This window comes from Rhopalosiphum padi, chromosome 1 (genome assembly GCF_020882245.1).
Source record: "Rhopalosiphum padi isolate XX-2018 chromosome 1, ASM2088224v1, whole genome shotgun sequence".
Taxonomy (NCBI): domain Eukaryota; kingdom Metazoa; phylum Arthropoda; class Insecta; order Hemiptera; family Aphididae; genus Rhopalosiphum; species Rhopalosiphum padi.
Window position 1 is genome coordinate 47,916,342 of NC_083597.1, and position 12,902 is coordinate 47,929,243.

The window sequence follows — 12,902 nt, forward strand, 5'->3', positions numbered from 1 at the left end:
CCGTTGGCCATATGAACGTGTACCGTTGGAATCGTTAGTTATCCAGTCTGCAATTTGCAAATCCGTCAAACCTTCGGCCAACGGGTTCTGTTCTTCGTCTACGTGGAATAATTTATAAGAGCTCTGGTCCGGCCTGGATACGGCGTACACTTTTGCTACCGCCTGTCGTAAACCGGTCACTTTTTGAATACTCTTGGCCGTATAAGATACGCAAACGACACAACTAATTTTTACCTGAAATTAAATTCATGTGAAATCAGTTTCGATCAATACACAATTAGTCAGCAATTATGTTAGAAAGTGTACCTTAGCAAAGACAAACCAAATATGATTTGAATGCGAATCGTGATGAACATCTGATACGCTAGCAGATGAAATCTTATCAAAGTAGTACCCCGAGAAGAGTTTTACTTCTAGTCTTATAGCATCTTCCGACTCGTTGTTCATTCTAAAAAATAGATAATAAAATATAAATAAAACAATTATAAGTCATTTTTTTCGATAGGTACCTAAAACATGTTTTCAGTCTTAATGTTATTGCATGGCCGTATATTTCATCTGTAAAACCTTTACTTGGTTGAATAACGTCAGTAACTCCTGACCACAGATCAAATAGTTTTTTATCGTTTTCTGCAGTAGTATAGGTAGAATACAAAACTCTTCCCTAAAAATAAATAAATATTCATAAAATAATACCTATTTTTTGTCTTTAATTAAAGGCAAAATAAATATAAAAATAAAATCTTCTTTTTGTAAAATTTGATTACAAACATTTAAAAATAACTTAAATTTTAAATTATTATTTTAAACCGTAATTGTATAATTATCTATATCTGTGAATATAATTTTTACTTATAATGTTATAATTATTGGGTAACAAAAACATTATAAAGATAGTATCATATAAACTAATTCTCAGAAGACTTCTACAAGTCGCAATTTATATCCCCAACTTAAATCTCGGCATTTAAAATTTTTTATATTTTTAAAAAAACGAAACAGTGAACATCATATTAGATACTGTACTACATGATAAAGAACAGTAAAAATAAATAAAATTAATTGGGCAAGTGCAGGCATTCAGTATCGATTCGTAACGAAAGTAAAAATAAGATAATTATAGTATCGTAGTAATGTAGTAGTAGTACTTAGGCCCTTATTGTTTCAAATACCCGATATGTTGTTTCAATAATCCGATTGATTTTAAATGTTTTAATATACGGTCGGTATGTTCCTAGACATTTTACTTCAATAATGCGATGAATCAATATCATAATAAGCAGCTTCTACTGTATGTATATTTTAATCATAATAATAGATTATTAATTTTTCAATGTAAAATACTAGGATACCTACTGATTTAAAAATTAGGCTTATCAAACATTTAAAAACAATTAAAACTATTAATAAATTTATATAAGAAAAAAATGAATAATTAATAAACTGTAAACTGTATTATACAGACTATTGACATAATATTATAAGAGTTATTTTTTATTTATATAAAAATGTTTAAATTAAGTTTATAAAAATATTAAATCTACTGGTTGTTAGATGCAAAAAAGATTAAGTAGTGAGTACATTTATTTTAAGAAAAGTAAAGATAACGGGTTTACGGAAATTTAATTTTAATGTTATTTAAAACTAAAATTAAAATATAAATATTATATTTATTTTATTGTATTTAAGATATTGAAAGTAAAAAGTACGTACTTGTATTGTTGAGCATCCAGCTCCGGTAGCATAGACGAAAACTTTTGTCGGTAAAGAAGGTAGATGTAAGTATTGTGATTTTGTACTCGGGTCAAGTTCTAACGTATCGGTCAATTCCATGCCGGAAGTAGCCAGGGAAATTGTTAATTTCCGGTGAGGATCCGATCCAATTTTATCATACATAGCAAATGCTTTAACAGCTAGATACGCTAACTATAATGGAAAAAATGATAATTAACCACGTGATATGTTTTTAAATTCCACACTGTGATACATACCTCTGGATATATATCCAAGATTTTAGTTCTGTAGTATAAATAACGGACTATAGGTTCGGATGATTTCAATTCTCGTTTTGCCGAATAGATCATTAAACAATACAATGAAGCTTTGAATTCGTCAATCGAAACTGTAGTAGAGAATAAAAATAATAGTAAGTTTTTTGTAGTCAAAGGCTCAAAACTATTATATAATCACTCACTGTTTTCACCTTTTTTTTGCGGGACTACGTCGTCGTACCAATCGGACGTAGGATGCACTTTAGGCCATCCAAATTCGCTCTCTTGATTTGTTGATAGAGATTGTAATTTTGTTAGTGCTTTTTTGGTAAAATAGCTATTTGAAATCATTAGGGCATAAGTCGTTATAGCTAGTGGATATGGTTTGACAATATTATCTAAATGTTGTTCAAGATATGATTTGGTGTGATTTGCAATTTTTGAATCAATCTGTTAAAATTAGGTTTAAAAATAATATATATATATATTATATATAGTTATTTGAATAGTTTTATGTGTTAATATTAATACATTTAAGTTAGTTGTTTTAGATATCATATTAATCTTTGGTTTTAAACATACTTCAGATTCTATGCCCAATTCCATTAGAGTGGCCAAAGTATCAGCGGCGCATATTATTTGGTTTATTTCAATGTCAGTTTGACCAACAACAGTTGAAAAATCTTCGAAAACTTGCTTTTGGATCCACGTTTTTAGCCCTTTGATTAGGTCTGAATCCACACCAACGTGAGACTGACTTCTCCATAATATTTCAAGTACCCGAATATCACACCTAAAGATTTATAAGAATATAATATAATTTATATCAAGTTTAATGACTACTTTTATAATTTACCAGTAACATGGTACATTTGGGTGATCTCCGAATGAGCCATCTGTATTCTGGTACGAAAGGAGTACTGGTATACTTTTCGATAATAAATCTACCAATGACTTTTCTTCGGTGCCGTTATTGTTGTGCTCTGACATGAGTAGAGGAGTGAAAGTTGAAAGGAACGATACCAAACTAAACGAATAATATAGTTTCAACATAAATGTGGTGTTCAAAAATATATTTTGCAGTTTTTGTATACCTTGTGGAAAATTTAGGCTCATTCTGAACGAAAAATGGAAAATTAAGACCTCCGGTTACGACTAATGAACCAGATTCGGACCCCGATATCATCGTATTGGGCGTTTCTAAATGCAGTACTTGTGAGAAGCCAGCTTCGTCGTTGTAATTCCACACTCTAAACTGCCCTGTAGTTCCAAGGATAGTGGCGAAACCGATATGGTTTATTTTTATTTTTTTGTCCATATTCCATTTCAGCAATGGATACTGATGGATTTCCTGACCATAACCAAATGCCAACACTCCTTTCTCCCAGCTGATCCAAAATGTACGTGGTTCTTCTTCAGATAGAATTCCAGGCGTGTTTCGACTTGTTAAATGTACACCGTTTCCTAAATTTTAAAAAACAACCATTTATTGATATGAGTTATTACGGTCATTTATTGATTGATTGATTAAATTTTCGAAAAATTGTATTCACCGTGTTTTCCGCGACCTATCCACGAAATCGTGTTGTCCAAGTCACCCAGTACAATCTGGTACATTAGTGTTGTCGGTTTGCGTTCTTGGCTTAGCAAAATATGAGCACTTTTTTTTGCTTGTATTTCGAATACAATACCGTCTCGGTTTTTAGGCGCGTTTATGTGTTGGTATCGGAAATCTGACGTCGTTGACACAATGAGTTGCTCTATAGATCGATTAAAAAAATTAGCAAAGAGCCGTTATAATAAAATATTTAAAAAAGAAAATATAGTTGTTACCATTGGCACAAAAATAAGCGTTGTCGGTGGTTTGATGTTGAATGCCTTCTGGATGCACATAGATGGGTACGGACTTAACGACGATACTGGCAGTTGAATTGCTCAATTCAGGTACTTCTGGTTTTTTATTATCGTTTATTAAGTGACATTTTTCGCTCACATAACCCGAAATATCCACTGTAAAATTATGATTTTAAATATTTATAATTTTTTACTTATCATAAGGCGAATTTTTACTGTATAATATTAAAGTTGTATAAACAATTGAATGAAATAAATTACATTTTTTCGATGGAAATGTTTGGTTTAATTACCGGTAAGATTTTTTAATCCTTCTTTCAATGCTGTAATTCTAACGATTAACGATGTGGCACCGTAAGCACCTAATCTCATTTTTTCTGCGACAAACGGCTGATTGGAACTACTAAATACAGCTCCTTCACTCAACGACAAGAGTGCATTCACCTACATTTAAACATTTTTATTATTACTATTAATGGTTACCAAAATATGGTTATGTTCATAATATTCGTATTAAATGTATGTATAGGTATGTATCTTACGTCCATGCAAGAATTGACATTATTAGCAACGTAAATATCTGTTTGGACGGTTTCGCCGACATTTAACTCAACTGGCGTACGGACATCGACTTCCAAAGTGCTAGTGACTTTGATGTCTAATGTGTCTGTTATTTTAAGTCCGGTGCTACCAACAGCCAACATGCGCAATTTCCAATGGCCAGCTTTAGACGGCGCATGAATGTTCATACCCTTTTTCATAACATTGCTCCTGTTACGTTAAAGTAAACGATTAAACTATTAAATATTATTCTGTAAAAAAATATATCTTCACTTAAAATAACATTTTACAGATACTCAATATATAATATATATATTTTTTTTATGATTTATTAGTGTCAATTTACCAGTTTAAATATTATGAATAATTTATAATGGAGTATTCTTCGTAAATAGAGTTGAAAAAATACATTTTTATAATATTAATAATATAATAATAAATATATTTATTATACTATTAATAATAATAATAATATTTTTTTACTACTACTCTATTGATGTGATTGTACTAAATATTTTATTCAATCTTTTAAAGTTCACTTAAGTAGCAGTTGTGTACAGCTACATTAATCGCGGCCATCTGGTTATTCTCGAAAGCATTTTAAACTTAAAAATGTCTCTAATGAAAGTTTTCTTAGCATCTTATCCTAAAACTGACTGCAGTGGTTTTAAACACTTTGCAAACAACAATTTATATTTTACTCTTAGGATGTTGGAACATTATTTTGTTTTGTTACTTTTTATGCATTTAAAATTAATAAAAGAACATTTTTCATAATACTTGAGTAGAGATACTGTATATGTATATACTGTGTACACTATATCCTGTTTTTGTATACCAAATCATTTTTTAATAATGTTGATATTATTTTTTTTAAAAAAAGTCATTATTTAAACTTAAATTCTATATAATTTTCTAATTATTAAAGAATACAAAATAAAAATCAGAGTACGCTATAAATTTATGTATGAAGAATTCCAAGTATAAAATTTTATGTCACATATGATATTAAGCATTTTTGATGTTCTGCATTATCTTATAATTTTGGTACTACTAATATGTTTTAAATTTGATTTATTTTGATTTTTCAATAAATGTCGTAGTTCGAATGAAAATAGTAGAAACATTAATTTTGTGAACTGATAAACATAATACCCATATTTCATATTAGTACATTCAATCGATAACTTCGTTCAAGTTGAATTAATTTTTTTTTTTACTAATTTACTTATTGATTATTAATTATATATAGGTTACTTTTATATTTTTAATACAAAGTTAAATAAATTGAATAGTAAAAACAAAAATTTAATTTTCATGCTATTTATGGTATTTTTTTTTTTTTGTGTATTATGTTGCTTATTTCAAAAATGTTTAGTTCATATTATAGTGAATATTTCAGTATTTTTTAGTGATAAATTCGCAAACATATATTATATTCAGTTAAATATATTTTATATATAAAATTTTTTTTATAATAATCACTTACGTAAAGTTTACGCATTTCCATGTCCAGAGTTGATCCATCGAAAATGTATCCAAAAAGCTATGATGTCTTGGATATAGATCACTTTGTCTGGAAGTCGTCACTTTTCCATCTAATCGTTTTTCAAGGAATAACAATCCGGATTCAAGAAGGTCAGTGTCATCGTCCATATTCCTTTTGTACAGGATTTTACGTAAATAAGAATACATTTTAAAAATTATCTATGATTGTAAGACTGACCTTGATGGAGATATGTTTTCCGTCCCTCTACCTCCAATTAAGCATACCAATGAGTTTTCTTCGGCCATTAAACTTAGTTCCATCAATTCTTCCGGGTACCAATTGTTTTTATTATCCTTCAAGCTAATTTTCACCTAATTTAAACCAGTCTCTTTAAATTATAATTGTTTATTATTTTATGTTTTACATTAAATAAAATTGTACCTTTGGGTCAGTTTGTTTGACGTTGAAACTAATTACATCGTTTATTGTTTCTCCTTTTTCGGTGGTATAGTAAACTAATAAATGACTAGTGGGTGCCATTACAGGGTCTACGTTGAATCTATATTACAACGAGTTAAATAAATGAATATGTGTTTGATTTATTTTATTATTACGGGACAAAAAGCGACATACGTTAAATTGAATCGACAAATATCCACTTGGTCCATAATTTTTGTCATATGGACCACTGGCTTATATTTTTGCCAAATAGCTACGTGCCCTTCAGTAGTCACGACATAGTTAACGTATCGGTTGCATGGGCATGATGATAGCACAACCACTTCTGCTTCTTCATTAGCCTAACCATCAAATAATGCAATTGAAAAGTATTTTATTAATTTACGTTGACATTTATAAAAGTTAAAATAACTTTAATTATCGCATTAATTCAGTAATTATTTATTACCATTAAAGTATGTTCTACTCCTTCGACCAATAAATAACAGTCTGATGTTGAGTTCCATTTCTGTATAAACTCTTTAGCTAATACATAATGTCCTTCGATTTCTTTACCTTCAACGGATACCAATTCAGCCTGTTTTAAATTTAAAGCAATATATTATTTTTAATATAAAGTTATTTTACTTTTATTTATTTTTATTAAAAATCTTTTTATTGAATATTGGGCCTCATTGAGATAACTCATGTGGAGGCCCAGGGTTATCTATATCTTAACATTTTTATATTTTATACATATAGTGTTTACAATTAAAAATTTGATATACTGATACAAGATAAAAATAAATTAACATATGGGTAGTATATAAGAATTTAACAAAAAATTGATTAAAATAACAGTATACAAATTTAAGTAAGTTTGTAAATCAAACACAATAATTAATATAATTATAATATCATAATAATTAATGAATTTGCATATATTTTGTTTTTACTTTTTAATTATTAATATTTTTAGATAAAACTTTTATTTTTTTGTATATTATTTTGGAACTAAACGTAACTAAATTAACATTTATTAAATATTAGTACTTTTTCAGTTGTAAATTAATTCAACAATATTGTGTATGGTAAATTGTATAACATAAAAGCGTTTAAAAACTAAAAATAATAAACAAATCATAAAAATAAATAAATTTATAATACTTCAGTTTTTTTATTTGCTTACTTGAAGTACGATTATTTCATTGTCAGATAACATAGCTGGGACAACAAATGTTCCTTCACCTTGAATTATTTCAACGTCTTGACTATATATTGTAGTTGAGTTGTCAAATACCTTAACACGGACTCGAAGATTCTTTTCTGAACTCATAGCTTCAACCTGTGAATATATAAAATACTTTTAAAATTAAAAACAAAATGCAAATTGTGTTATTTGACCTACAATCTCTTTAATTAAAATACAAATTATGAAGTTTAATCGATTTTCATTAAATGTTTTAGGGATATGCGCTTATTTTCTATTTTTAGCAGTTTTATATCCGAAATGAAATTATGTATACAATCAAAATAGAAAAGTATATGGACAATACTAACTTTTCCAAGGAATGGTAATCCAGGCTTGTATTTGTGTCTCATCTCATGTCCAAATCGTAATTCTACGAAGTGTTCTTCGGTTATCGTCTGTTCCCGTTTTGGAGGATCAGTGGAACCTCTTGCATTACTCACGTTCACTGCTGTCTTAAATGTCACCCCTTCGGAGGCAACCTCGACAGTCCATTCTCCAACGACAGCCAACTCGGACAACATGAAACTGAACGGAGTGTTGTGGGTCGAAGGAACATCGTCCCAAAGTGCGACACGTGTGCCTTTAGGGTTTTTGATGTAAACGTCCATAGTGACATCTTCAGCGATTCTAAGGTAATGGTCCAGAGGTAAGAGCCAAAATTCAACTAAAAATAAGAAGTTAATATAAAATAAATTAAAACACGTGATTGATACGTATAATAAAATATGACACAAACTTAAAATTGTATTAGACATTTGAACATTTTGAACATTTCTATACTAAATGTCTAAATGAAAGAATACTTTTTCTCTACATATATTATATTATTATTAATTCATAAATTTTATTATTAAATAAACAAAATGCTCATCATTATTTTTAGAAATATTGTTATCTTGTTTCAAGATTTAAACGTCTAATATTATTTTATGGAATTTGAAGTAATTTAAATTATCTTATTTAAGTTTATATTTAAATGTTTTTAATTAAATAATATGTGTTTATGGTTAATTTAAGCTTATATTTAACGATTTTTATGTTATCACACGACTGCATGCAGTGTCAGTAATGAATAAGATATCTTAATGCGTTCATATATTTTATTTACCTATTTAATTTTATCTCGGAAGTAAGAATTTCTTCTACTCCATCTCCCCTTTTTAGTATAATTTTAACTATACTTAGATTCATACTTTAATTTAAATTTATGATTTTTCTTATTTTTTTTTTAGTGGCACATTATTTTAAGTATTATAAAGGTTGAAGTTTTTTAAATATTGGTTTTTTTTTATCATATTCAAGTAAACTAGCATATATTATTTATTAGTAGCCTATAAATTTTAGCTGAAATTAGTTGCAACATTTATAATATTATATTGGTAATTAATTTTTATAGCTTTACACCATTTAATAAATAATATATTTGATATTACAATGTTTTATGTTAACTTAATTTAGAAATAAAAATTACATAATTATGTAAACATTTAAAAAATGAAAAAGTGCTTAAAGTATTTTATCATGGTATCCTGAATAGGCACATTTTTTTTCTACATACAATTTATTTTTTTTTTATTAAATTTGATTTATCAAAAAGTTTATACACAATTTGCACGGTTTAACTATGGCATAAACATACTTTATATTGAAATAACTCTAAGACATTTGTCTTGAATAAAACAGAATGTAATTAATTATATGAACTTTGTTACTGATTAGTACATTTGCAGTTGTGAAAGATACCGTGCATGTACTTACGAAACTTGTTTATTACATTAATGTACAAACCAGTTTATAAAATTAGTAATATATAGTGAATACTCAGAACACAGAATATGTATATAAAATACATACATGAAATATAAAATAACTATTTAATGTAAAATATCATTATACGCTCTTTTTTGTTTTTATTATAATGTTCCAATACGTATGGTATCTATATTAATTATTATCATATTATTTAGCTACCTGCTATTAAATTTGCATACACAAATTGAAATATTGAAATACCACAATGATACGAGTCACTTATTTGTAGTTGTTCGTAACTTTTCATCTTGTTTAGTGAGCCAGAACAGATGTATATGTATGATAATTTATTTGTCACCCTATTTCCTCTGCTATATTGGTAAATATTTATTTTTGAAAGTAAAAATTAAATTCATACATCTTATATAATCAAATATAGGAAAAACAAAATCAACAAAGAAAAGTAAACACGTTTTATCTTCCGTTTTATTATGGAGGATAATTATCAAGACCCTCAGGACACAGTGTTTTTTAGTTCGTTGTTACATGACCGGTACGCAGTAACGAGATTAATAAAAAAAAACTTTCCCAACAAGATTATAATATTTGTTATAAACTTACAACAAATTATAAACACTAGTATGTTTATATAATAAGTGCCATCTAGAGCAATCACTCTTTTCCACTCTCTTATAGAACCACCTAAAGACAGTTTTAGTCTCCATATATAATATATGTATGTTTTGGTGATTTTAAAATTTAAGTACATCGTCTAAATTCATTCGTATGCTTAAATTATACATTTATTAAAATTCTGCTTTTTAGCATATAAGTATACTCAAAGTCTAGAGATCACTTTTTAGAACTAATAATTATTTGATATAGGTATTATTTAAATTTTATTAAACTTATACTATGCAGAATAGAATACATATTGTACTGTTTTATGCGTAATTACAAAACATAAATGCTAATTCATATCTTAGAAAAATGGGTAGGTACTATGACTGGCATTTTTTTCGTGTTCTTTGTACCTACCGTTGATTTTCATGTCATCTTCTATAAGTATGCGTTTTATTAATGGTGAAGTTCAGAATAACAAAATTCCAGCAAAACAACTCTTATATGTACCAATATTGTTGCTTAAAATATTTCAATCTAATAAAATATTTCATTAGTGGGTTGCATCATTTCCGATCTGACAAAATGCGTCAATTTATTTCCCGAGCATTACGAGCCGATCCGTGATGGTGTGACGCGTTAAGGTAAGACGCACAAAATTGCAATTATATTAATCACAGGTTCCTTGACAGCGAATACATAGATTTCTACAATAATTGAATTGGCGTATTATATTATAAAATGCGTGTAAATTTAAAAATTCAAGTATATAATAACCTAACAGTGACTTAACGTGCAACTAACTGTAAGTTGATTTCTAGAATACTATACTATAAGTCAATAAATAACATGAAGTTTTATTATGTGTTTACCAACATAGAAATTGCAATTTTATATTATAATGACGCATAACTATACACTATAAATTGTTTTATAAAATTAAAACTAAACGTTGGTAAAATAGACACATTCCTTCAATCAATTTTTATTAGAGGTTTATCATATTAAATAGAATTTAATAATAAATCAATATAATAATCTTTATTTAAGCCAATTCTGAATTCAGTGATCCCGCAAAATGAAGTTTTAATAAATATTTGAGTAGATAGAGAATTAAAAATAATCTATTTTATTTCTTCTTAGTAAACTTAGAGTGAATTTTGATACGTATATTATGCTTATTATGTAGGAAATCAATTGATATTTTCCACTATAAAAGTATGTTTTGTACATATTTTACATAGAATATTTTTATGATAGTAGTAAACTCTCTTATCATTTTTATTTGCTTTCATAAACTTCCATAAGCCTATAAATTCTATTTTTAATTAAATCTATATCTTTGGCTATGATGTTCACAAAAAAAAAAATTAGGTATTATAGAATGTTATTTTATCTATAACATTTTATAATAAATTATAATTACATAGTTAACATGTTTTATTTTACTAATTATTAGTTTTTTATGTTTTAATTTACATGTAGTAAATAAGTTATTTTTACTATATAGTTTTCATCATAGAATAATATATTAATAAATATAGGTCATTCTAAACTCTAGAATGACATTTCATATAATTACGAACAAAATAAATGCATTATCTCTTTGAATTAAATTAAAATTTATCCAAATGGTAATTAATCACACAAATACCTACACTGAAAAAAAATACATTTAGTAAAAAGTTATAATAAAACTATAAAATTTCTCTTACCATTCTCCTATATAATTTAAATTGATGAAATTTGTAGAATCTGAAAATGTGTATAATGGATTTATATGCATTGTCATGAAAAATTCTACTGGTATTATAATGCAGGTATTGTTAATTTATATTATTTTTATGACCAGAATAATTTATCTTTATGTAATTATGCTGCAGTGCTATTATACAAAATATGTATTTTCATGTATGATAGAATAACATATTTTGGAATTACATCATCACATGTGGTAATAACTAAGGTCAGAGTTTATAACTTATAATAAGTAATGGTCAGTATATGATTTAATTAAGAGATGGACCTGAAAGCTAATTTTTGAATCTGAATAGAATATTCAGTTGAATACAATTAAAGTTGATAAAAGATAAAAAAAATAAACGTTTCCATTAAACCCATTAAAATCGGGCACACGCATACCGTTCTCATTTGTTTAGGGCTTATACAATTGGCACCCCACGGGCATAGGACAAACAAATGTCAGATGCTTTTGAACACTGTGCCCGGGACCAGCTCTTATTTACAAAAGCAGCTTTAATAATCTTTAAGGCTATTCACGATATCCGTTTGCTGTTTTCTTTATTTAACATGGTAAACGTTTTTGTTTTTATATCTGGGAATCGTGCCAAAAGCGAGAGAGACGGTCACATGAATGATTATTTGAATCCAAATAAACAGTGGATTATATCAAGACCCTACGAAGAATTTAACAAAAATATTACGGTTTGAAAAAATATTTGTTCCTATCTTTTAGATTTCAGTAGTTACCTCTCTGTGTAACATAATTCGTATGATTTAACTGGAAGTTGTAAAAGAAGGTCAAAATGTAGAAAAAAAATTATATTTAACTCCATGTGAAATTTATAATACGAGATGGGGATTTTACAAACACACACACACAATATGTACTCCGGGATAGAAATTATCTAAAGAGTGTTTTGTTAAATTATGTGTAGGGTTATATAAAGTTATTTTGTTTTACTAAGAATATGTTGCGAGCGATTTCATATTTTTATTTTTAAACGTATTATTATGTTGTACAAAGCTTCTACATTGCTATCACGGACATAATATTTTTTTAGTGTTTCACCAAAAACTAGTCTTTGATTAATAAAATATTATAAACACATTTGTATAATACGTAATATTGTACTTTAATTTTTGTTCCTATTATAAAAAGTTAATTTATATGTTACAAGCATATATGTGATTTGATATTATT

At 27.3% G+C, this 12,902-nt stretch overlaps 1 protein-coding gene across 3 annotated transcripts in view; it reads right to left on the reverse strand.

The window, feature by feature from the left end:
• Window positions 1–12,902, reverse strand: part of LOC132918078 (C3 and PZP-like alpha-2-macroglobulin domain-containing protein 8) — a 147,033-nt gene that overhangs the window by 2,651 nt on the left and 131,480 nt on the right. For 2 of the 3 annotated variants that reach the window (XM_060979155.1, XM_060979156.1), the window contains exons 5-24: window positions 7,894–8,249; window positions 7,523–7,678; window positions 6,803–6,931; window positions 6,529–6,695; window positions 6,337–6,454; window positions 6,133–6,266; window positions 5,896–6,066; window positions 4,388–4,616; window positions 4,139–4,289; window positions 3,825–4,001; window positions 3,545–3,751; window positions 3,086–3,455; window positions 2,848–3,018; window positions 2,574–2,784; window positions 2,195–2,441; window positions 1,992–2,122; window positions 1,714–1,926; window positions 510–664; window positions 307–448; window positions 24–234 (exon numbers count right to left, since the gene is read on the reverse strand). In XM_060979155.1, coding sequence (XP_060835138.1) covers window positions 24–234; window positions 307–448; window positions 510–664; window positions 1,714–1,926; window positions 1,992–2,122; window positions 2,195–2,441; window positions 2,574–2,784; window positions 2,848–3,018; window positions 3,086–3,455; window positions 3,545–3,751; window positions 3,825–4,001; window positions 4,139–4,289; window positions 4,388–4,616; window positions 5,896–6,066; window positions 6,133–6,266; window positions 6,337–6,454; window positions 6,529–6,695; window positions 6,803–6,931; window positions 7,523–7,678; window positions 7,894–8,249 — 3,846 coding nt within the window. The remainder of the gene's footprint in view (window positions 1–23; window positions 235–306; window positions 449–509; window positions 665–1,713; window positions 1,927–1,991; window positions 2,123–2,194; window positions 2,442–2,573; window positions 2,785–2,847; window positions 3,019–3,085; window positions 3,456–3,544; window positions 3,752–3,824; window positions 4,002–4,138; window positions 4,290–4,387; window positions 4,617–5,895; window positions 6,067–6,132; window positions 6,267–6,336; window positions 6,455–6,528; window positions 6,696–6,802; window positions 6,932–7,522; window positions 7,679–7,893; window positions 8,250–12,902) is intronic. The other variant, XM_060979158.1, reaches the window with a different exon arrangement.